General features: G+C 35.1%; 1 protein-coding gene across 4 annotated transcripts in view; it reads left to right on the top strand.

The window, feature by feature from the left end:
- Positions 1-26,281, top strand: part of GRID2 (glutamate ionotropic receptor delta type subunit 2) — a 1,513,029-nt gene that overhangs the window by 793,224 nt on the left and 693,524 nt on the right. For all 4 annotated transcript variants that reach the window (XM_082728077.1, XM_082728076.1, XM_082728074.1 and 1 more), the window contains one exon: positions 8,582-8,866. In XM_082728077.1, the coding sequence (XP_082584203.1) occupies positions 8,582-8,866 (285 nt within the window). The remainder of the gene's footprint in view (positions 1-8,581; positions 8,867-26,281) is intronic.

Genomic DNA, 26,281 nt, shown 5'->3' with positions numbered 1-26,281 from the left:
GTTTACAATGTGGAAGACTGGAGAACGTTTAAGCTGGGGGGCGTGGGGCGGCTAGGAAATCATACCAGCTGGGAGACAGGTTTCAGTAATTGGTTTAGTAGTGATAGAGATTGAAGTAAAGGACTGACAGTGACTATTTCAAGAAGGGAATAGTTTTGAGAAATACTTAGGAGGTGGAATTAACAATACGAGTCAACCAAAGTTTGATGTGAAGGAGTATGGAGTCCAAGAGAGAGGAATAATTGAAGATGACTTCTGAGTTTTGGCTTTGATATTGTGGGTAAATGGCAGTAACTTCAGGAGCATTTTATTTCTCTTTTTGCTTTGTCATTCTGTCTTCCTCTTAGACAAACATAAACACACACATCCTCTGTTCTTTTTCTACCATGATCTTACTCTTACTTTTACAAGATATAATTTGCTAGAGTACATTAAATATTCTGTCACTCATCTTGGAAGAATCAGTTCTAATTCCAAGATGTGCCATATTATAAAAGAATAATAAGTTTAATAACTAGAATTTCCATCAAATGATGGGAAAACTTTTGAAGACAAACGTATAGAATGATATAGATCATCATTCTTGTCACAATAATGTTTAATCCTCACACTTCGCTGGCTGGGATTATGCAGATAAAGATCAGATATCACCCGGATCAACTTCAACAACATTCTGTGCTCATCTAGTTTCCTAAATTCTTCTTACTGTATCTTTCATCAGCTGATGATCAGCTGCAGGGTATAGGATAGGGAAAATGTTGTTTTAGATAAACTAATCATAAGTCTGGAGGCTGTGTGGAAAGTCTTTTTAAACATGGGTGAAGGAAAATATATCTGACAGTAAATACTGACACATCTGATTACATAATCATTTTAAAACTTATTAAGAGCTATATAAATTATGCATAAATTTAAATTACAAGAAGAGGTCAAGGCAGTTATTTAACATACAAATACCAGGTAAGGGGTTGGTACTGAAAATATGTAAAGCTCTCCCTCAAATGACCACAATACAAACAAACCCAGGCAGGGTTCCTATTTCCGGACCGCCCCTGCATTCTCTAGCATGCACTCTGCACTCCAGCTACCTAGCTCTTACACCCTCCAGTAGCGCATGCTCTTTCTGCTACAGAATCTTTGCAGATTCTCTTTCTTCTGTTTGGAAGTATTTTCTTCACCCTTTTCCATCAAAGTAACGTCTCTTCGCCTAATTAGTTCCTACTTATCCTTCAGAATGCAGCTCCAGATTCACTTATGCACAAAAGGCTTTCCCAACCCCCAGTTTAGGAAAAGTGTTTTGGGCTGTCAGAATAATGACCCTTGTTGGCCTAGCAACTACTCAGGATATCATTATACACTCATCTGAATATGTTTTGCCTCTCCCATTGTATATTGGCCTATTTTTGACTACCCTGCGTCCTAAGTACCAGGCTCTTGCCTGATACAGTATGTGTATTTTATATTTGTAACATATATATGTATATACACACATAGGTGTGTTCATTGCATAATTGTTACTGGCATTAAAAGGGAAGAGACTAATTGGAATTTCCATAAATAGAAGCCTATTAAAATATGTAGTTGGAAGGTTGTAGAGTAAACATAAAAATCCACATTCCAGCCCTCTCTCCACTGCTTACTGGAAATGTAAGATTACTGGAAATGTAAGAATGAGCCTCAAATTAGTGTTAAATAAATGAGGATAGGGATTTTATCAAATATAGCCATGTACTGGTAAAGTAATCAAGTGCAAATAAAAACACTTTATAAAATCCAAACCACTATACAAAGATAGAGATATTTTCTCATTTTTTTAATATTTTGTCATTATTTTTATCATTTTTATCACATCGGTGTTAGAGGAATCACATTAGGGATTGATTGAAACTATACTCAATACTGTGTAAATTCTTCTTAATAGTTTGTTTCACCCTTGTTAAATTTTCTGTATTTACTCTTTCTATTTGGAGCTGAAACATAAGATTAATGCCTTAATCCCAAACACAAAGAGAAAAAGAGAAAATGGTATTGTAATTATTGTTTTCTCTTTTACATCCAGGAGGCTGAAATATCCTGAATCTTATAGTAAGTTAAGTGACTCACACCTTTTATATGTGACTTTGTGTTTGAAAACTGAGTTTTAGTTCTCTGTGGCCCAGGATTAAAGTCTGTCCTAGATGTGAATCTCAACTCTGCCACTTAATAATTGTGTGAATTTGGAGAATGCATTCAAGTTCACTTAACCAGTTTCTTACTTGAAAATGACAATAATAATAGCTCTTCTGCATAGAGTTATGAAATGTATATGGAAAAATACAATGACTTATAATAGGTGCTAGGTTAAATGTTTAGTTCATGTCAGGCTTAGATCACAAATGAGAGATTCATGCTGGCTCTAAGTGAATAAAAAGGTAGTCGACTGAAAATTATCCAGTTGAACTCATTGGATGGCTGGTAATCAACCATTTTAGCCATTTATATTCCTTTAAAGAAGAAATTAAGTCCTAATGTTTTAATTATAATTAAATGATATTTTTTCTGTAGTTTCAATTCCTAAGTAAATAATTATGATTAAATTGGACCTTGTAACACTATTTATATAGAAAGACCATCTTTATTTAGAAGAATTTATTCCAAATTATTATGTTTTTGGCAAACTACTTGATGATGTGTCAAATAAACTCTATTTTTTTTATAGCCACCTCTCAGATGGTTGCTAAAAGTCATATTTGCAAATAATGTTAAATGTCTGTATAGGCTGAATGTTTTGTGTTACTATATTCTTACAAGTATGAAAGCAAATGTCAGGTGCTTTTTGGTGCTTCAAAAAGAGAAGAAAGCAATTATCCACACTGGGCTGGTGACTCATTAATGAATTAAAGAGAAAAAAAGAAGTTAAATTAAATTCAGCTTTTGTAGAAAGAATGCAAATCTTTCTCATCTGCCATGGAAGGTTACCTTATTTTCTCATTTCTAAGAGTTCACTGATTGTAACATTCAATATTGATTAGCGATTTTTTTCAAGAAAAAAAATCCAGCATATTAAATGTATTGATCAATTTTAAAACAGGCCCTGATTTCAGATATGATAAAATACAGAAGCTACACACATTTTAGAATGGTGGAAATTTGGTACTCTGTATTTGAATTGGAAGAACTGGAAAGAGTGAAGACTCATTCCAGGAATAAACTTCTTAGTGTATTATTAGAAATAAAATGGAAGCAAGGATCACCTTTTGGGGTACAATAATTCTTATTAATTCTGTGTACTTCTTTTCTTTTTTTTTTTTTTTCCATTGGTGCTAATGTGAAGTAGGTCAATTTTTTTTTTAATTTTTTATTTTTTATAAACATGTATTTTTAGCCCCAGGGGTACAGGTCTGTGAATCGCCAGGTTTACATACTTCACAGCACTCACCATAGCACACACCCTCCCCAATGTCCATAACCACCCCCCCTTCTCCCAACCCTCCTCCCCCCAGCAACCCTGTTTGTTTTGTGAGATTAAGAGTCACTTATGGTTTGTCTCCCTCCCAATCCCATCTTGTTTCATTGATTCTTCTCCTACCCACTTAAGCCCCCATGTTGCATCACCACTTCCTCATATCAGGGAGATCATATGATAGTTGTCTTTCTCTGCTTGACTTATTTCGCTAAGCATGATACGCTCTAGTTCCATCCATGTTGTCGCAAATGGCAAGATTTCATTTCTTTTGATGGCTGCATAGTATTCCATTGTGTATATATACCACATCTTCTTGATCCATTCATCTGTTGATGGACATCTAGGTTCTTTCCATAGTTTGGCTATTGTGGACATTGCTGCTATAAACATTCGGGTGCACGTGCCCCTTTGGATCACTACGTTTGTATCTTTAGGGTAAATACCTAGTAGTGCAATTGCTGGGTCATAGGGCAGTTCTATTTTCAACATTTTGAGGAAACTCCATGCTGTTTTCCAGAGTGGTTGCACCAGCTTGCATTCCCATGTGTACTTCTTTTCTTATACCTCGCCCCCACTTGTGAATTAAAAGAAATAGAAAAAGGAAATTCCACTCCCCAGTTACGGCCATATTGTCAGCAATATCACTGTTTAAAAAAAAGTAAGAGAAAGTCAATAAATATTAGATGTTCTGCAACAATCACATTAAGGACTATTGCAGTTACAGTCCACCAGACTCATGTTTCCCGAAAGGGTCACACATCAGAACTACTCAGATAATACATTATAATGCAAATACATGACCACTAGCCTGTGATGAATAAAGGAGGGCTACTAGGAGTAGACTTAGTCATCTGTTTTTTTTTTAAATCTCCACTTTGAATTCTGATACAGAATTCAGAGATTTTGAAAACACTGTGGTGAATAAGTTGGGAGATCTTTGAGGATGGAATCTTTCTGTGCACTCTCTGATCTCCAAAGAAGTTCCTGGCTCATGGTTAAAAGTTGATAAATGTCTGTTGTAGAACAAATGTATGAATGGAATGTGCTAAGGTCCTGATGTGATTTAAAATCACTGAAAGAGGTTATATCAGGACAAATTGGTCAATACAAATGAGTTAGAAAACATATCACCGAGAATAAATGTATTCAAAAAGGTGGTGCTTTCCAAAAAAAATTCACTGAGTTCTTCTTAAGAATTCAGTAATAAGTAACCGATTTCAAGATCCTTTATAGATTTTACTTTTAATCCCATTTTATTTAATAAGAAAAATAAGACTCAAACTGATTAGTTTCAGAGATTAAAAAAAAAGAGTGTACATAAACATCATTTAACTTAAATTTACACGTTTCTACAGAGAACTTCATTTTCATAGCTGCTGAGTGACCCAAATGGGTGAAAGTGTTGCTAATTGTACTTGCTATTAAAAGAAGAACAGTGGGGAGTGGAGGAGGAGGAAAGGAAGGAAAGAAGTGAGGGAGGGAAAGGGGGGTACGTCCAGCAATTAGTACATGCTTCAAACACCTTCAATAGTTTAAAGTCGCAGATAGCTGGAGTCACAAAACCAGGAAGAGGTTCAATATACTCTATGTTTGGAAGTGTGTATGTCCATATATACATAAAATAAATAAGCCACAGGAGTTGAAATAATAGTTGGAAAGAAATATGCTATTGAGAAGTCTTTGTTTTAGATTCTTACTATAAAAAGGTGGTGGATACCCATAAAAAACACACTCTGGTCTTGCACATTCAGTTTCACACTATCTAATAACTGAAGAATGCATTGTATGGAACTAAAAGTCTAAATAATGTGGTTTCCAAACAGTCAATATGTGGAATTCTTGTAGCAAAATGTAGATTGCCTCACTAATCTTTGTTTCTGTTTTTGGTGTAGCCCTTCATTTCCTCAAGTCTCTCTTCTGCTGCCATGAGTTATAATCTCTTTTTTTAATGATAATCTTTATATAGGGCCCTATAAAGGGTCAACCTCCAGAGCATATAAACACGTATCTTCTCTTCTTCAACCAACATTTTACATTGGTAAAATGGGGCAAAATAGGTGTCAAATATCTCCTTGATAGGTTGCTTTGTAGACCTATTTGTATATGTGCCCAACCAGCATTGTGTTTTGGGTCAAGCAGTTTCAATTCATTTTAGGCATATGGGCTCTTCCTTTTCTTCTTAGTGGATAACCTCTTTTTACCAAACTTGACAATAGACAATCTCCAATTGAACTTTTGCCTATGAAGACCTGTCTATCTTTTCTTTACCACACAAGATTTTAAGGTTACCAGTATCATTCACTTACTATAGCGAAAAGCATTTTGGATGATGAGTTAGAGTCCTGGATCTTCTATTCATTTTAAGGAGGTACCCTTGTTTTCTTGACAACTGTGAACAACAGAAGGTTGAGCACTATAATAAGATACATGTCTAAAACTTGCAGGCTACTACTTCTTCTAGTCTCTTCCTATGAGAAACCTAACACCATGATTTTGGTAATTTTTCTGAGTCTCAAAATCTTTCTCAAACTAGTGTTCCAGGATGCCAGCTTACCAACCCAGTCACAGATAGCATAGCAGTTAAAGATGATTTTCCAGCCCTGGATTACCTAATTTCTAAATTTCCTTTCAGGTTTAATATTACATGGTTTTCTGATTGTAATTTTTGAGGATTCTTATTTTGATTTTATAGAGAGTTTTCAGTCATTCTTGCTTATATATGTAACAGGATAGATGATACCAAATATTAATAAAAGTAATACATTTGTTTATATAATAATAACAATTGTTTCTAGTACTTGCTTAGTTTGTGTTCTTATTAATAGAGGTTAATAGGAAGTAACATGGCTGGTTTGAAGAAATCACAGAATATGTACTAAAGCAAATTTATATGATAAATAACAATTTATATATATGGCTCCAGAGTTTTTCTTTTTAAATATGAAAATTAAAATAGGCGATTTTCATATGTGACAGCATATAATACTTTAAACTGAATTCTCTCATCTCAGCTTCTGTACTTAAACTTTATAGCTCTTATGATAGATTTATGTAAACTGTTACATTTATTTGATCATTTTAAATTACTGTAATCTAAACATGAAATTCAATTCTGTATAGCTTAAGATATTCTCCACATTTTGATTTTAAATGCTAAATGAGCCAAACTTTTAGACAAAATCTTTTTTAAAAAGTGATTTCCTATTTGCTTATATAAATCAGTAATGGTCTTATTTCCTACTATGAAGTGGCAAACTTTTGACCAGTGTTTTTGCCTAAATTCATTGAAAGTATAACTATAAGTTCATATTGCTTTTATAAATGTTGAATTCACAAATATGAGTAGGTTCTAGATTTTTACTGAAACTTCAACCTCAGCCAGTTATGGCCTAAGAAGCATTCATCCCTGACGCTACCTTTCAAATGCATTTGAAATCGTATAACCTGTCTTACGCTTGAAAATAATGTCCCTGATTATTACTAATTTATTTTGTATGTACTGATTGGCTTAAAATTAATCATAATCCATTTATTTGGTGTTTATATGCATGTCATTTGTAGAGTACTTCTAAGCTTGCCCTTTGTCAGCCTTCATTAGCTGGCCAGTTAATAACATGGAGGTACTTCTCATGTAACTTTGTTTTTGATTCTTTAAAAAAAAAAAAACCCTCTGCAAAACAGATTACAATAATATATATATATAGAGAGAGAATATTATACCTGCAATGCCTAAAATCTAGAATAATGCCTGGACCAATCATAATAACTGACCTTCTGAAATAAAATTTATTTTATCTTGATTCCATCTGAATTTACTTTTGATTTTCTTTCTAATCTCTTGCCTTCAGAGATTGGCATTATGAGATCACTAAGATATCTTAACTCTTATTAAGACTTATTAAGAGTTAAGACTTATTAGGGGGAACCTAACTAAGATATCTTAACTCTTATTAAGACTTATTAAGAGTTAAGACTTATTAGGGGGAACCTAGCTGGCTCTGTCAATAGAGCATGCTACCCTTGATCTCAGGGTTGTGAGTTCAAGTCCCACATTGGCCACGGAGATTACTTTTAAAAAAGAGAAAGAAAATTAAGACTTATTAACTTTTTATTTTTTTAAAGATTTTATTTGTTTACTTGACAGACAGAGATCACAAATAGGCAGAGAGGCAGAGAGAGACAGAGAGGAGGAAGCAGGTTCCCTACAGAGCAGAGAGTCCGATGCGGGGCTCAATCCCAGGGTCCTGGGATCATGACCTGAGCTGAAGGCAGAGGCTTTAACCCACTGAGCCACCCAGGTGCCCCAAGACTTATTAACTTTTTTTTCTATATATGTTATGTCTTGATAAATACTTATAATTTATATTTGACCCGGTTTTAAATATGTTCTGAAGTAAACATATATGCATACACAGAATAGTTAAAATGAAATTAAAACACAGATAATAAATCATATAATAAAGATTAGAAATTGTTCAACTAGAAACCAGAATGAGATAATTGTTGAAACTCAGTATTTGATTTGACCTTGCATTTTCTGACTGCCAAGGAGAAGAACAAAAAACATTTTCATTTTTCCGGTTTAATAAGAAAGAGTGTCATTAGACTTTTAGATACCAAAATGGCTGTTTTCTGTAGCCAGAAATTCCTTACTTAGGCCTTTCATCTTCCTTTTATTCATTCACCAATTTACATATTATCTGCTTTTTGAAACCTTGCATTACATACTCAATGAAGAATTGTCTTTTCTCTGAATTTATACATTGCTAATTATAAAAGTATAGCTGTTACTAATTGAGTGCCTATCATACGCAAGGCAAATAACAGACACTGAATTATCTCCGATCCTAGCAATAATCCTGCAAGATTCGTGCTATTTTTCCCTCTTTGCAGATGATGAAACTGAGACTAAGAGAAGAAAGTAATTTGCACAAGGTCAAATAGCTAATAAGGGCAGAGTTCCTTAGCTGAATTCCGGTAACACTCTGTAATTATAGGATTTCTTCATGGAGAATGTTCATTTAAAAAAAAAATCCATAGCTGTGTAATAACTCCATAAGCTTTTTTCACTCTTCCTCCAAAAGAGAAGTTATATGAAACCCATTGACATTTGAATATTACTCTGCTTTCTTGCAGCCTGTGAACTTATGAATCAAGGCATCTTGGCCCTGGTCAGCTCCATTGGCTGCACGTCAGCAGGGTCCCTCCAGTCGCTGGCAGATGCCATGCATATCCCCCACCTCTTCATACAGCGCTCAACAGCTGGGACCCCAAGGAGTGGCTGTGGACTCACCAGGAGCAACAGGAATGACGACTACACTCTCTCTGTTCGCCCACCTGTCTACTTAAATGACGTTATCCTGAGAGTGGTCACAGAATATGCCTGGCAGAAATTCATTATATTCTATGATAGTGAATATGGTAAGTGTTTGTGATTTGGGTGAGTTCTATAATATTTGCATGACAAGCAACTTCATTAAATCTTGAAAAACTTCAAGGAGCTTACTCATTGCTATCTGGGGTTTTCTTGTTCTGTCATTATCTTCTTACAATCTAGCAGCAAAAGCAAAAAGTCTTGTTAAGTTCAAGTTCAGCTGTTTCTATGAAATCACTTTGAAGTCAATTTAAAAAATAAATACCTATACCTAATGCTCAGTTTATAAATGTTTCTAAAGGGAATCTGACTCCAATATATCTTGAATTTTCAAATATTGAGAAGTCATAAAGACAATACTTTCTTTCTTCCATTTTCAAAAATATTTTATCTTTATAGAATAATAAAACACTGTTTTGGACAGATCCTGGAACACTGAAAATAGATGCCTACTCATATTTACTGGTAAAAAAAAAAAAACTGACATATTTTACAATCTTAAGCTCTTTGAAAGTAACAGTTGATATTAGTTAATAGCATGGTATTTTGTCTGCAATATGAAATTTCACAAAAATGCCGAGTAGTATGAAGACACTTAATTTCTTTAATTTCCCAAGATAAAACACAAAACATTAGCCTTATTTACTGTAATTCAAGAAGAAAATACTTAATCTCAGTATTTTTACTTGTGTTACATTAAGAAAAGTGAATAAAAATGATAACTATATTGTTTATTTTTTTTCCTGAATAAATCTGTTTTCTAACTGACTGATCCCAAAGATGTTCAAATTTAGTTTCTCCAGCTATTGTCATTAGGGGGAATAGAGATGGATATCATAAAATGAAAGAAAATTAGCAGGTCTTCATGAAGATACATATTTCGAAACATATGTTTCTTTAGAGATTTGCCTTAAAAAGGACTCTCAGAAAAATATTTTCCATTCAGTCTTGATGGGTCTGGATTTTATTTTTTTATTTCAAAAAATCAAGACGATTTCACCTTCTGTACTACAACCAATTTTTTCTTAGCAACTAAATAAACATTTAAAAATAATGGTTTTCTTGTCATCATCTACCCAGCATTGTGAGCAATACTGGAGAACAGTTACACAAGAGCGAGCCAGAAAGTGGCATCAATAGAACTGAGTCAAAACAGGTTGGCAGAAATCTGGAAAGCAACGAATAGGAGCCCCTGTGGACTCCCAGGGAGGGAGAGCAAGTGGCAGTTACATTTAGCCCCAAATATTCAAAGGTCGCATGGGGTTTTGGCAGCCTGAGTAGCAGTAAACTTGATGGGTAGATTTCAGCTAGAAGTCTGTGGCCCTCTCCAGAAGCACAGTAGTCTCCAGGACGGAAATCCTTATTTTTGTTGCTTAATTCATATTATTTAAGGATCACAGAACAAAAACCAAGAGACTGCAATGAATAAAATAAAAAAAAGAAAAAATAATAATTGGCTCATCAGTAAAAGTAAGGGTTGAACACAAATTTGAAATTTGCTGATAGGATTATTTAGTGAACATTGTAAACTCTATCTCTGGAAAAAAAAATGTTGAATATGCTTTTGTCAGTTTTCTTTCCGTCACATTATTTACGATTTTTATAACCTTAACTGGCATTCATTCTCACAATCTCTGCTCAAATATTACCTGAAATAATGAATTTTTAAACTGTAAAGCTTTCTTTCATAGGAGGAAAATATTTTTTAGTTAGTCCTGTCAAAATAGTCCAGTAAAATAGAGAACAAAAAAGTGTTTGTGGTGAAAGTTTTTCACAACATTAAAATGAGAATTTTGCTTTTTCATTATATCCATCTATGAAGGAAGAAAATCCCTTGTTACCTTATTGCCAAGCCCTACCTGGTTTACAGTTAGGAAATTCTCATAAGAGAAGATGTTTTCATTATTGATGAAGTAAATGTTTTTGAAAATGTACACTAAATTCATAGTCATAGAAAATCATTTACATTCACTTGACATTTCTTATTCTCCTTTCCTTTGTTTAATAAGTAAATAAGTTGCTATTATCACAGTGTATGACTGAGTCCTCTGTTAGAAGCAGGGTTTGTTTTAGGAATAATAATAATAACAAAAATATTTCCTTTACTTTGATGATAAGCTTGCTTGTGACTTACTTTTTAATTTAATAATTCATGAAGAATTACCCTGCTTGTATCCTTAAAATTATTTCCACTAATATTCTTGATTAACAAAAGAAAATTTCCCTTTGATACTCACAATAAACATCGCTAGTAAAGAACTGGGCTAGAGTCCAAAATAAACATCAAACTATCCAAATACCTTCTACTTTGAAGAGGGCTACATGTATTTACATATCCATTCATCAATGTCATCATTTTAAGTTCAAACATTGGAATTATACTTGACTTTTATCTTAGTTATCAGGAATTGCTTTCATTAAGGAATGGATTAAGCATCATCTATCGATGAAATAAGGCATCCTGCTGGAGCCAAATGTGATTGAAGATGTATTTTGCTAATAAAAATATACTTTAAAGAAAAAGAAAAAAAAAACGAGATTAGGCTTCTATATCCAGTTAATTAGAGAAACACTTTTTTCAAAAGCAGTTAATTATGATTAAGGGCACAGTATAAAAGTCTACGTTAAATTCCCTAACAAAGAAAATTCAAGTCTTTGATTCTAAGTAAATGGATGAAAACAGAAAAGAAAATGTGGAAACTTTTTTTGAATGGATTGATTCAAGACATTTTTTAAAAGGCTTGAAAAGAGTTGAGGAAGTGTTGAGCTTTTTAAAAATGTGTCATTTAAGAAATGTTCATTGCTCACTTGCTTAGTGCAATGCAAAATAAGAAATAAAAAGTTTTACAGAATGTAGTCTTAGCCCTTAAGAAGCTTACAATTAACAAAAGAGGTAAAAATATTTATGACTCTTCTAATCGAGAAAATAGTGTGTTAAGTGTCATGAATGATGCAGACTGCATGCTAATGGTGTTTAATGAAGAAGATGTTGAATTTTTGGCAGCAGGGATCAAAGAAGGTTTTATGGGTGGACCTTGACCTTGACCTTGAAAGTTGCCTTTTGAAATGCTAGCTAACTTTCACAATATGTGAGAGAGAAAGTGTGAACAAGTCTTGTAGCAATAAAATATATTAAAAATAGTATCTCTGAACACTTAATTTGCCAGGCCTAAGAATAAGCATTTTACTTTAAATCATGTAATCTTCTCAACAACTCTATGAAGTAGGTAATATTTTCATCACAATTTTACAAATAAGAAAACAGAAAACAAAAACAAAAACAAAACAAAACAACTGGGTTACTTGCTCACAAAACACAGGTAAGTATCAGAGCTGAGTTCTAAAGTCTGATCAGAGCCTATACTCCTTACTGTGTATAATGAATATAAAGGAGATACAGTGAATTATTCCCCAAGAATATAATAAAAAGAGCTAATCTTACAGAGAGCATTTATTATCCCCAGGCTCTGTTCCAAGTGCCTACACTTATCATCTCATTTAAGCCTCACAACAGCCCTCTGAGGTAGAGGATGATGATAATAATGATGATGATGTTGATGATGATGATGATTTTTGCAAATGAAAAAACTGAGGATGTAAGACATCAGGTAATTTGCAAGTAAGCTGAGAAGCATGAATTCAAACCCTGATAGTCATTTCCATAGTCTTTGCTTTTCACCACTAGGGTATTCCGACGCTATGGAAATAAGAGTAAAATTAATTCCTGACAACTGTAAAATTAAAAAAAAAAAAAAACAAGTTTACAAATGAAATACACAGAATCATCTTTATTAAAGAGACAGGATGATGTCAATCCTGCAGATCCTCACCATATTAATATCATCAAGGAAGAATACTGTATGTTGATTCAGAAGATTGGGTTATCACTGGAAGTATGGAAACAGGACAGTCATGGGCCAAAGGAGGCTGACCCATCACCACAAACAGCTGCCTGCCTGCAGAATGACCATTCTTGCTTTTAAATTTGCCAACTGAATGCAAAGTTCATTTGAGAGACCAATACCTCCCACTGAAAAACTATATGTTTTGGCTCTCTTACAGCTGGGAATTGTGATATAATATTGTCAAGAGCTATGAAGGGTCTGAGATTTTACTTGCATCAGTTTCACGGATGCTGGCAGAAAACACTCTACTTCTTTAGACAGATAGAGGACTTTAATGCTCATGGTACAGAAAGCAGCGTGAGCCTCATATTAATGCTGCTTCCTCTTGACCTCAAGTCTTACAAGACTACGTGGAGCTACTCCAGTGGATGCTGTACATGCAGTGGGCTTGTATGGCAGCTGAGGAGCCCTGGCTTTGGGAATCTGGATCTTGTATGATGGGCTGCTAAGTAAACCTTCTTGGCATATGTCCAGAAAAAGACACTATCTTCGTTCTAAATAAGTCTCTCTTACCTAGGGAGAGTTTCTGCTTGCATAATATGCCATGAGACACCAAACCTATAGAGAATTGTCTCTCCAAAAGACTTTTTTGTTTGTTTGGCATATATATATATGCCAGTCCTAAAACCAATCTGGTTAATCTTACTGACAGGAGGTAAGATCAGATCAACTCAATTTGTCTCTTCTGTGTTTATCTAAGGACACTATAAAAAAGATTTTTAATAAGTGAGATTGGTATTAACTATGCCCATCAGGGTCCTGGACTCAGCAAGCTAAATAAATCCCATAAACTATCAAGAGGCTACTTTAAAAAGTCAGAGAGTTTCCTCCTTAAATTTCTGCAAAACCTTTTTACTTGGCCAGAAGCATTGATCCACGTACAATAGGATTTATTGGTAATTGCAAATGTTCTACCTGTCTCACAAGGGGAAGTTCTATCATCCAGAACAACCTTGTCCATTGAGCTGAGGCTGACCTGAATGACTTCTAAGGCTGAAATCGTACCATCAATCACTTTAGTAAAATTCACGGGGAAAAAAATCTAATTGGATGATTCCTATCATAGGGAAGACCACCGACAGGACACACCTCAGTAATAAGTCAGATACGGCTCCATGTAGCTCCCCCAAATTAATTAGGTAAGCCTCACTTTAGAGAGACCTCAGTAAAGTACTGTATCATCTGGTGTTGGTGTTTACCTGAACACTTTAAAGTCTCAAAGCCACCCCAAATGTATGACTCGTGTCTTCAGAAGGAGGTAACCTTCACACAAAAACTATAGTTCTGGAAGGGCACATGATGTCCCTGGTGTGGTGTGGGAGGGGACTGGGGAGAAGGAAGTTAGTAAAGAGTGGAGGCAATGGTTAGTTACAGTGCTGGGACCCCCTGAGTGAGACAGTAAGGCCTTCAATATGACTTTTGGTATTCCTAAGAGTTCTCAATTCATACAGGATATTTGAATCCAGCTCTTGATTAGGAGGGACAGCCTGAGGTCAGTCAATACAATCTGTCTTTAGTGTTTGTTTCAAGGGTTAACAACCTACTGTTGGGCCTGAAATTTCTTTCTGTGTAAATAAAGTTTCACTGGAGCACAGCATGTTCATTTGTTTGCATGTTGTCTATGTCTGCTTTTGAGCTATAATAGCAGAGTTGTGCTGTTGCGATAGAAATAATATAACCCATAAGCCTAAAATATTACACTATGGTCCTTTTAGAAATTGTTTACTAGCCTCTGTTGTATGGCATCATTCTAGTGATTTTCTTACTGCCTCATGTAATGAATGAAGGTACAGGTAGAGAAGGTATTTGGAGAGACTAACAGGTGTTTTGCAGGGGGACTGTATCCCCTGTGGTTTCCAATAGTCTTTTTGATAAAATTAAGGGAATGATGATCAAATCCTGAGTATAGCCCTCTCTGATGAAAAATAGCAGATCCAGCAGTCAGTTAAATTTAAGGCTTTTAAGTCAATTTGAAAGGTCTGCACCAGGGTATTTTCTTTCAAGAAGAGAACCCCAAGAGTTGTTCTGAAAGACAAAAGTCATTAATGCACATTTATTCTGTCTTAGGGGGCCTAAGGATTTCCCTTCCCTGTGTTGGAGTTGTTGCTCTCCTGTTCCAGAAATATGGCGTGTCCCATTCCAATAACTGTAATTGCATTTTTTTTCTTCACTGATTCCTGTTTGCACTCAGATCTTTTATCAGGAATAGTCAGGTGCAAGACAGGACATTTTTATAAAACTTATGAAGACCAGTTATGTCCCCCAACTTTAGCCTGCAGTGGCCATAAAGGAGGAGGTGACAGTGTATTCACCATGTGTTTATTACCGTCATGTTTCAGAATCATGTCAGTCCAACAAGAGACTCCAGGAGGTAGGATTCCAATATAAGTCCAACTCCCTTAAGCTCAATTTAAGCCAGGCAGCCACCCAGGTTTGTCTGGGGAAAGAGAAGGAAGCATCACGCCTAGGAAAGGCATCAATGCACTGAGTCCCAGGCACAATAACTACAAAAATAAAATAAAATAATAAAATAAATTTAATTAAAATAAAATAAAATAAAATAACAAATCAATGGAAAGGCTTAAGTAGCAAGCAACTAACTAAATGCCCACCTTCAGAATATAGCAAAATAAGGCTGTATAAACCTGTAATAAATAAAATAAACAAGGGTAGAAATTAATGAAACTAAAATAAACAATAAATAAAACTAAAAGTCTAAAATGATTAATTCTTGGGGCACCTAGCGGGTTCAATTGGTAGAGCATGTGATTCTTGATCTCAAGGTCATGAGTTCAAGCCCCATGTTGGGTGGAAATATTACTTAAATATTTTTTAATAAAACCATTAATTATTTATAGAGCTTAATAAAAGTGATGAATTCCTAGTGAAACAAATTGTTATTTTAAAAAAAATACAGAAAACAAAATTTACCAATACCAGAAATAAAAGAAAAGACATCACTGAGGGACTTCCTTAAAAAAAAAAAAATGTTTTACTGGCAATTCCAACCATGGAAATAAAGCAAGAAATAAAAATTAATAGTCATACAGTTTGGAGAGGAAGAAATAAAAATTTCTTTTTATCAACACACAATTATATACATAGAGAATCCTGTGAAATCTCAAAAAAATCTTGCAAAAATTTTAAGTTCGTTTAGCAAGTTTACAGACTAAAGATGAATATTTGAAAATAATTATATAATAGTAGTAAAAAATCGGAAAGTGAAATAAACAAAATTGTGAAAACTTGCAGTGCCTCAGGAGAAATCTACAAAATGTTGCAGGACATTCACACTGGAAAATACAAAATTTGCCCAAAAGAATATTGGTTGATGGCTTAGAAAATTTAATATCATGAAGATACCCATTCTCAATACATCAGTTTACAGATTCAATGTAATCCCAATCAAAAATTTGTGGGCTCTTTTGAGGAAATTGGTAAGCTGATTTCAAAATTTATATAGATGTCTAAAGATATCGTATGGTCACAATATTGAAAAATAATAAAACTGAATTAAATGCTTTACCTGATTTCAAGGCTCATTTCATATCGGCCTAGGATTAACAAAAAGATCACATTAGGGTTCAGAAGTCTATTCATTTGCACTCAGCCAGTTTGTTATTGACCAACATGCCAAGTCAATTCAGTGGAGAAGTGCTCTTAAGAGTACTGAAACAGGGGGTGCCTGGGTGGCTCAGTGGGTTAAGCCGCTGCCTTCGGCTCAGGTCATGATCTCAGAGTCCTGGGATCGAGTCCCGCATCAGGCTCTCTGCTCAGCAGGGAGCCTGCTTCCTCCTCTCTCTCTCTCTGCCTGCCTTTCTGCCTACTTGTGATCTCTCTCTGTCAAATAAATAAATAAAATCTTAAAAAAAAAAAAAAAGAGTACTGAAACAGGGATGCCTGGGTGGCTCAGTGGATTAAGCCTCTGCCTTCAGCTCAGGTCATGATCTCAGGGTCCTGGGATCGAGCCCCACATCAGGCTCTCTGCTCAGCAGGAAGTCTGCTCCCTCTCTGCCTACTTGTGATCTCTCTCTCTGTGTCAAATAAATAAAATCTTTAAAAAAAAAAAAAAAAGAGTACTGAAACAACTGGGTATATATACAAAAAAGGAAGAAAAAAGGAAAAGAAAAAAAAAACCTTGACTCCTATCTCACTCACACCATAAAAAAATCAGTTCAGGATTAATCATAAACCTAAACTAAAAGCTAGAATTATTAATCTTTTTAGAAGAAAACACAAGATAATATCCTTGTGACTTTGTGACATGTGGAGATTTCTTAGGCACATCAAAAAATTGAAACTAAAATAATAATTTGGACTTCACCAAAATTCATAATATCTACTCATTAACAGACACCAGTAAGAAAATAAGTAGGCAAATTACAAGCAGGGGAATATATCTCAGTACATATATCTAAGAGGCTTATATAAATACATAGGATATGTAAAAAGCTCAGAGAATTAAAAAGAAAAATGATTCCTACAATGCAACAATATGAGACCAACAAAAATATACAATTAAAAAGCGGCAAAAGGCTTGTGCAGGTAATTCATGTAAGAAAATATATATATGCCCAATAAATATAAGAAGTGCTCAATTTTTAGTCCATAGGTAAAGGCAAATAAAATGAGATGCCAGTCCATACCCATTAGGTTGGCTGAAGGTCAGTATTACTTGGAAGCAAGAATGTGGCACAACTGGAACACTCATTCTTTGCTGGGTGTATGTAAAAGTTTACAATCACTTAGGAAAGCTGCTCGGCAGTTTGTCACAATGTTAAATATGCATCTACCATATGACTTACCCATTTCACTCCCAGGCATTTTCCATGAAAAATGAGAATGCATATCAACACAAATACTTATTTTCAAATTTTCATATAAGAATTATTCATTCTGTCTCAACCTGAAAACAACCCACATGCTCATCATTTTTAAATCAGTGAAACAAATTGTGTTGTACCTGTACAGTGGAATACTATTCAGTAGTAAAAAAGAATGAGCTTCTGAAATATATGACAACATTGAGTGAAAGCAGCCTAGAATAGTGGGCACATACTGTATTATTCTGTTTGTTTGTTTGTTTGTTTGTTTTTAAGTAGGCTGCACACCCAGCATGGAGCCCAGTGCAGGGCTTAAACTCACTACCCTGAGATTCAGATCTGAGCTGAGATGAAGTGTCAGATCCTTAACCAAATGAACCATCCAGGGACCCCTGTATTATTCCAATTACATGAAATCCAATAATATACAAAATTAATACTGTTAACACAAATTAAAAATTATTTGCATCTCTGGATCACGAATGGATTATCTAGCAAAGAACACAAGACAAGATAACCTTCTGTGATAACATAAATTTTCAGTATTTTTTTTTGAGTGGTAGTTACAGTGGAATACAATAAATATACATGTGAGGTCTGTTTGTTTTATTATATGTAAACTATATCTCAATAAATAGGAGAAGACATACTAACCCATTAGATATTTGAAGAAGGAAAAAGAAAAGAAGATGGGGCAAAAATCAATTTGCCTAATGTAGTTTTAAACTAAATAGCATAATTGGGGGCTCCTGGGTGACTCAGTTTGTTAAGAGTCCAACTCTTAACCCCTCAATCTCAGGGTTGTGAGATCCAGCCCCACATCAGGCTTTCTGCTGGGCATGAAGCCTGCTTAAGATTCCCTTTCTCTCTGCCTCCCCCACTCCCTCTCTGTAAAATAACTAACTAAATAAATAAATAACATAGTTGAATTATGATCATTTAGAGATTGTAGAGTCATATACAAAAATCATTTAGAATCATTTAGTGGATTCTTAGAACCCAAATTTGGTAATAAATCAGAATGACTACAAGAGCTTTTTAATCATCATAATACCTGAGTCCCATCAAAGACTCCTGGAATCAGAATGGTTGAAAGGTATGAAGCCAGCTTTGTTCCTCAAAGAGGCATTTGGAAATAAAAGAAATTTCAGCAGACCTCTTCTTCAGCATCTTTAATTGATAGCATTGTTTCCCCTTCCCAAATAGTCCAAGAGAGAAAGAACTTACTATATTTTGAAGGAGCTTACTTCACATTTGGACACTGGGTGTTTCTTGTCAGAAAATTTTTCTTGATATGAAACTTATACACTAATATTGAACAAAATTATCCTTTTTCTGGACTCTTATAAAATGATATCATTTTTTTAAAAATCATTTATCAGTAAGTGAAGAAAATGATTATGCTCCCTGAACCCTTGTTAGTCTTCTACTACCTAAGTACCATTCTACCACCTAAGTACCTAAGTACCTAAGTACCATTTTCAACATGAGCAATTTCCCATTTGCAATGTGTTGTGCTTTTCAAGTATTCCACTTTTCTAAATGTCTTTATCCCTATCTATCCAATTTTTAAGTACCTCTGTATATGATCTGATACATTTACTGATTATACATTAAGCCTAATGCTATCTTATTGCATTAGGAATGCAATAAAAAAAGAGGGATAAGATTAGAAAGATTAGATTAGAAAGATTATCCCTTAGAAAGAAGGATAAGTCCTCTGTCACTTTTTTAGCAAAACAAAATACTACACAACTTGTACCTTGTTTCTTTGTTTCATAATTTCTGGTGTTTTAATATGTTAAATCTTCATTGTATCATTCATCATATTGCCCTATCCCTCCAGTTTTCATCCTCAATTTGCTTTGCTTTCAACCAAATCTCCAAGAGGAAGTTTGGTCAAGTATGTGGAATATGATATTGAGGAAGGCTTATTAATAGCAATTGGGAGTACTCCAGGTAGGCTCACTACCAGAGAGGTCTATGCAAGGAATTAGTTGAAGGTATAAGCCAATAGCTAGCTTCCAGAATCCAGGAACTCACAATGTACAGAAACCAGAAAGTTAAAATAGTAGTAGGTGGTTCTAAAGTAGAATAAAAGCAGATATATTTCTTTAAAGGAGGATTCTATTCTGAGAGCATTGATGAGAGGAAAGTTGACTTTGATGCCTGGGAGGACTGAATAGAACTGATTTACCACAGTGACATAAACAGTAATGTTGAAGTGCTCTTCAGTGGATAAGGTACTTGAGTTGTTTAATTTCCATTGCCTAAGACAATATTGGCCCCACAGCCCAATACTGGATTTGATCTATTGATAGATCTATCACATAGATCAAGTTATGAAGATTGGAGGGAAAATATGATGACAGAGATCTAAGCTGCTTGCCACAGTAATGACATGGGGACATGTACATATTGAAAGTAGTTAGATGTCCTCTTACCATAGGCAAATCTCTACTTCAGCTTATGTATTGGTTTCATTCTTAGGCAAGATAGATTCCATTGGTGACTCAAAGAGTATCTTTACAAATTATTATACTAATGAAAGACCCTTTTCATGCTTTGTTTGAGTATCACATATCATGCATATAGATATGTATCTATATATCAAATCTTAGGCCCTGTTTGGGCCCTAGGCTGATCCTTGAATCAAATAAATTGGCCAAACACTTGCTGGGCTCTCAATCACCAACCTGAATTACATGATGGGTGAATTACCTCTGGGTGAAGTGTAGGCATATGTGAACACATGTACTTCTTTTTCCAGTTTGAAGGAAACCTTGCTTATAAGAAAAATAATTACTTAAACATTAATTCGATTATTTTAATTTTGTTAATTAAATTTTATTTTTTTTTTAAGATTTTATTTATTTATTTATTTGACAGAGAGAAATCACAAGTAGATGGAGAGGCAGGCAGAGAGAGACAGAGGGAAGCAGGCTCCCCGCTGAGCAGAGAGCCCGATGCGGGACTCAATCCCAGCACCCTGAGATCATGACCTGAGCCGAAGGCAGCGGCTTAACCCACTGAGCCACCCAGGCGCCCCTGTTAATTAAATTTTAAATCTTAGTTTACTATTATTAAATTGAACTATTTGAAATATGTAAATTCAAAATACTCGCTCTTTATAATTCAACACTTAAAATTGCTTTTAAAACATACACTTTTAAAGTCTAGTTTGAATATGTTTTTGTTTTGGTTTAGCTTAAATTTATTTTATGTTCTCGAACTTTCTGACTTTATCCTTCCCGTCAGGATAGTATTTTTTCTTTTACAACCGGATTTTTAGCCCTATGTAAATTTCTACTATAATTTGTTAAACTGAGTATTTCTGAAAATCAGAGACCTTAAAGTGCATAATAGGTGTTGATAAAATATCTTAAAATGGAAATGATTAAATTAAATATCTTTGTCTCTCTATATAGAAATATATATTTTTGACACCCATAGGCACAAAAGCAAAGAAAAAAACCTAAACTCTAAGGATTATCAAGTGGGTTACTTATGGGCTCTCCCACGTTCTCAAAACATTGGTTTAATGATTCCAAATTAAACGTCAATATGGAGTCCAGTGACCTGAGATACTTAAGCACTACCTTTAAGTACATCAGTGTATCACCCTTTCCCTACAATTCCATTGCCATATGGTAAGGCCCTTTGAAATTAACACTGAATGATCATCCTTGCGAATGCATTCCAAGGAATAACAGCATTTGTTCCATGCATCTTGATGTACGTTTAATCAAGGCCCATAAAATGGACACATTCCTCTTAATTGATTGCAAATGTTTATAATTACCCTGAGGGTGTTTTCAAATGTCTAATGACTATAATATTATTAACTATCTCTCTAGACAGTCTTAAAGCTGTTTATTACTCATTTGGCCACTTGCCAACTTTCAGTTCTCTCATTTACTTCAATGTGCATCAATAAGCATAAAATTAATCCAAGCATCTTACTGAACGATTTCCTTTGCTTTATGTCAAGTAGGTAAAAACAATATATTGTACTACTTTGGATTTGTTCATTAGTCAAATGTCCTTATTGATCAGCATTACTGTAAAGATGACTCTCATTCTAAAACACTACAATCTAATGCTAAAATAGTAAGTTCTCATCAAATAGATCATCTTAGTGATGGGTCACTGCTGCTGGACTGTGTCATCTCAAAATCTAATACAGCATATAATCCTTATTTTCTAAATATATCACAAACGGCAAGGGAATACTCAGTGGAGACAAGAATCTGTTTTAAAGTCAGGGTTCTCCTAAACCAAAATTTTTAAATCACTCAGTGGCGAAAAGACTTATTTTCTCAGGAAATAAGGCACTTTATAGAGTATGCTTTGCTATTCATATGTTGGGAAAGCCGTTCAGCTCAATGATCTCATGGATCCAGCAACGTATGACATACTCCTTTTTATCTAAAGTCATAAGATTCTAAATATTAACTTTAAAGCTCAGATTTCTGTCATAATTTCAGAAACAGCAAAATTGGCTGAATGTAGTACTAATCTCCTGCTCGAAGTGAGGTCTTCAATGCATTAAGTGATCAAAATGATTAAATGTGCCTAATTTACTCAAATGAAGGAGAAAGATGAATAGACCAAAAAAAAAAAAAAATCAGACTTACAGAGACTTAGTGACAAACCTCTCTTCCTACCAAATTCAATATTTTCAACTTAATATTTGAACATAATGATCAGACTGAGGAATACTATTTGATAGATTCCAGAGAATGTCACTAAATTTAAATTGCAACTACAGTTTGGAAAATGAGTAGTGTAGTGAGATTCCTCTATCTACTATAGGGCCTGTGTTATCATCAGATGCTTTAGGTAGTGAACTCCTTGAGGGCAAGAATTGTTTTTGTCTTCCTCTTCTAAGTACCTTTTCTAAATTACTTCTCTTCTAAGTACTTTTCAAAGTGCTTGATACATAGTAAACAAAGAGTTGATTCTAAAAGGCAGCTATTTGGATGCTGATCACTAATTTGCAGTGAACAACAGAGTATCATACTATTGGCTTTGTGGTCAGTTTGGAAATGCGTTTATACATTATATTCTAATATAGCCTGGAATCTTTTCTATCCTAGTCTACATTCATGTAAACCACTTTTAATACAGATTAAATTTAATCTTTCATTAGTGATTATAATAAAGTCATTATTTTACACAATTTAATAAAATAAATAATTAAGTTTCATGGGACGCCTGGGTGGCTGAGTCAGTTAAGCACCTGACTCTTGATTTCAGCTCTCATAATCTCAGGGTTGTGAAATGGAGCCCATGCCAGACTCTGTCTCTGTGTAACCTGGTAACATGGTAACACAATTACTCTCTATTCAGCGCGGAGTCCCCTAGAAATTCTCTCTCTCCCTGTCCTTCTGCCTCTCCCCCTGCTCACACGTGTACTCTCTCTCTCTAAATAAATAAAATCTTAAAAAAAGAAAATTAATTAATTACTTAATTAAGTTATAATCAGCCAGTACTTCTTGGAGAGTTGTGGGAAGTGGTCTATAGGTTACACAAGTCACAAATCAGATGAGAGTGAAATTGACTGCTGCTAGAATATCAAGTTCTGAGAAGGTTACCTAGATCAATTTAAAGCCCTTATCAAGATTTTATGGTTTTTTTTTTCATTTTTTTATAGAAAAAGACAGTAGAAGAAAGTTAGGAACAAATGGGACTTTTGACTGGGTTAATAAAGTCTTCATAATAAAAATGCACACTGCTTAGAAATTTATTTTGTTTCACAAGCCCTATTTCCTTTTCTCAGAACAACCCAGTAATCAAACTTTTTTTTTTTTTTTTCAGCAATAAGGTATGGTTAGTTGCTACTTATTCTCTGCTTCCAAAGGATATGTTTTAATGAATCACCTTAAAACATAATTACCAGTTTAGGCTGTCCTTTGCTCTCCCCAACTGAACATACCTCAAGGATAGGAATTATGGCTTCACCTTCATCACCAAATTATCAGATGTTTATAAAAAGATGTTATATGAGTCAATACTCTTTCTCTCAAAAGGAAGAGAAGCTCATTTCAAACTAAGTAAGCAAAAATTAATTTTTTTTTAATTCACTCATGTCGTTAAGAAGTCCAATGCCTGTCTTGCATGTGTTTCACTTCACATTTTGGCTTCACTTAGCTTCTCTCGAGACACACTGGCTCTTGCAATTCTTTTTTTTTTTTTTTTTTTTTTAAGATTTTATTTATTTATTTGACAGGCAGAGATCACAAGTAGGCAGAGAGGCAGGCAGAGAGAGAGAGAGAGAGAGAGAGAGAGAGAGAGGAGGAAGCAGGCTCCCCACTGAGCAGAGAGCCCGATGTGGGGCTCGATCCCAGGACCCTGGGATCATGACCTGAGCCAAAGGCAGAGGCTTTAACCCACTGAGCCAACCAGGTGCCCCTGGCTCTTGCAATTCTAAAAGGACATCATTACAACTTGTGATATAAAAGAGAGATCATTTGGGGCACCTGGGTGGCTCAGTGGGTTAAGCCTCTGCCTTCGGCTCAGGTCATGATCCCAGGGGCCTGGGATCGAGTCCCACATTGGGCTCTCTGCTCAGCAGGGAGCCTGCTTCGCCTCATCTCTCTCTGTCTGTCTCTCTGCCTATTTGTGATCTCTCTCTCTGTCAAATAAATAAATAAAATCTTTAAAAAAAAAAAAAAGAGAGATCATTTTTGTTTCATGATCCATATATCGAATTTCAGTCCTCATCTGAATCCTGTGACTATCCCTTAGGCCAGGGACATGGTGAGTTCAAATTGACCTTCCTGGGCTACATGACCATCTAGTAATACAGTGTAGAGTGCTATAGAATGTAGAACAAAAGGGATGGGTCCAGGTTTGTTTCTTAAGTGAAAAATTAGGTTTTGTTATTTGGAATAAAGGAGAAGAAACACTGGGAAGCTAAAAACAGCAGACATTAACTATGAAATTAAGAAATTCCAAGTCATGGGATCCAAACCTGATTGTCTGACATCAAACGTGATGTGTTTTCCATAGTAGAAAGTTGTTTCAAAAAAGAAAAATGCAGGGGCGCCTGGGTGGCTCAGTGTGTTAAAACCTCTGTCTTTGGCTCATGTCATGATCCCAGAGTCCTGGGATTGAGACCTGCTCAGGTTCTCTGCTCAGCAGGAAGCCTGCTTACCCGCCCCGCCCCGTCCCCCGCCCCACCCCACCCCCCCACCTGCCTCTCTGCCTGCTTGTGATCTCTGCCATCAAATAAATAAATAAATAAATAATCTAAAAAAAAGAAAAATACAGTGATTTATAAAGGCAAATTACTTATACTGTCAAATTACCCTGAAAACCAAAACAATAAATGCAAGGAAAGTTCCTGGATGCATTCTGTCCTGTGCCATCCAACCCCCCCTTCAAAACTAAAGCACTTCCTTCTCCATCTACTAAGAGCATTTGGCAATTGACTTCCTTCCCCAGGAATTGCCCTCAGCTGAAGAGAACCACAAAACCAAAGCCCATGCATGTTGATAAAGTTTCTACTTCCACTGGTCCTAACTTGGGAAACTCTGCCGACATCCCATTTCCCAGGGGCTGGGCAGGTCTCTGCTGAGCTGTACCACGGCTTCCGCTCTGCTGACTCTTGCTTCCTTCCCTGGGTCCCTTCCCTGGCTTCCTTAGAGCTGTCTCCAACAAGCTTCCTGTTCTTCCATCCTTATCTCCAGAGTCTACTTACCCGGGAACTCTATTTTCTACAGCATAGGTTTTCCTTAGGCCTAAAGAACAGCTAGATTTAGACTAATTAATAACTGAAACCAATGAAATATCATTGGGAAAGGCATTCATTTTTGTTATATTTTTTAATATTTTTATTAAAAGTTTCCTCTGCTTAAATAAAATGTAATACACACTATTAGTTAATGAGTGACTATCTATGCTTTACGTTCCTGTATAGCATGAATAGAAAAAAATCAGTAAAAGCAGTGACAATATGCTAATTCAGGTTCTCTGGTAACTACCTATAAGGAAATCAAGCAGATCAGACTGAGAGACCATAATCTAGGTAGTCTGCATCATGTTCCAGGTATGTACATATTTGGGGGAAAGGGAGAATCCATAATCTTTGTGGCTTTTTCAGAGGATTCTGTGACACAAAAAAGGTTAAGAAATTGGAGCATTGGTTCCCAAACTGGTTTCTTCAGGATCATCAGCTGAAGAAAATCTCTGGGCTTTGTCATGAAAGTTTTTATTTTACTGGAATGGGGTGGGGCTTAGAAAAGTTCTTCAACAAGTTCTCCAGATGATTGCCCCCCAAATTAAGTAGACCACAATTTGAAAAATAGTGACTAAGGACTAGACTCAAGTACACTTCTATATTAGTTTTCTGTTGCTGCTATAACAAATGACTACAAATTTAGAGGCTTAAACACCACAGGTTATTATGTGACAGTTCTGGAGGTCGGAAGTCTGACATGGGATCTCAAAGGGTTAAAATCAAGATATTAGCAATTCTGTGTTCCTCTCCAGAAATTTTTGGGGAGAACCTTCTTCACCTTTACTAGCTTCTAGAGACCATCCACCTTTTTTTTTTTTTTTTTTTTTTTTTTTGCTGGAGTTCCCCTTTCCTTTTCATCAAAGCCAGCAAGGTTGGATCTCTCTGAAGTTTCCTCTAAGCCAATTCATTCTTCAGTAGTCAGATCTCCCTTTGACTCTCTTGTCTGTCTTTTTCTTCTAATTTTAAGGACTCCATGATCACTAGACCCAC

Source organism: Mustela nivalis (genome assembly GCF_964662115.1).
Source record: "Mustela nivalis genome assembly, chromosome: 4".
Taxonomy (NCBI): domain Eukaryota; kingdom Metazoa; phylum Chordata; class Mammalia; order Carnivora; family Mustelidae; genus Mustela; species Mustela nivalis.
This window is presented reverse-complemented; position numbering and strand designations above follow the sequence as displayed.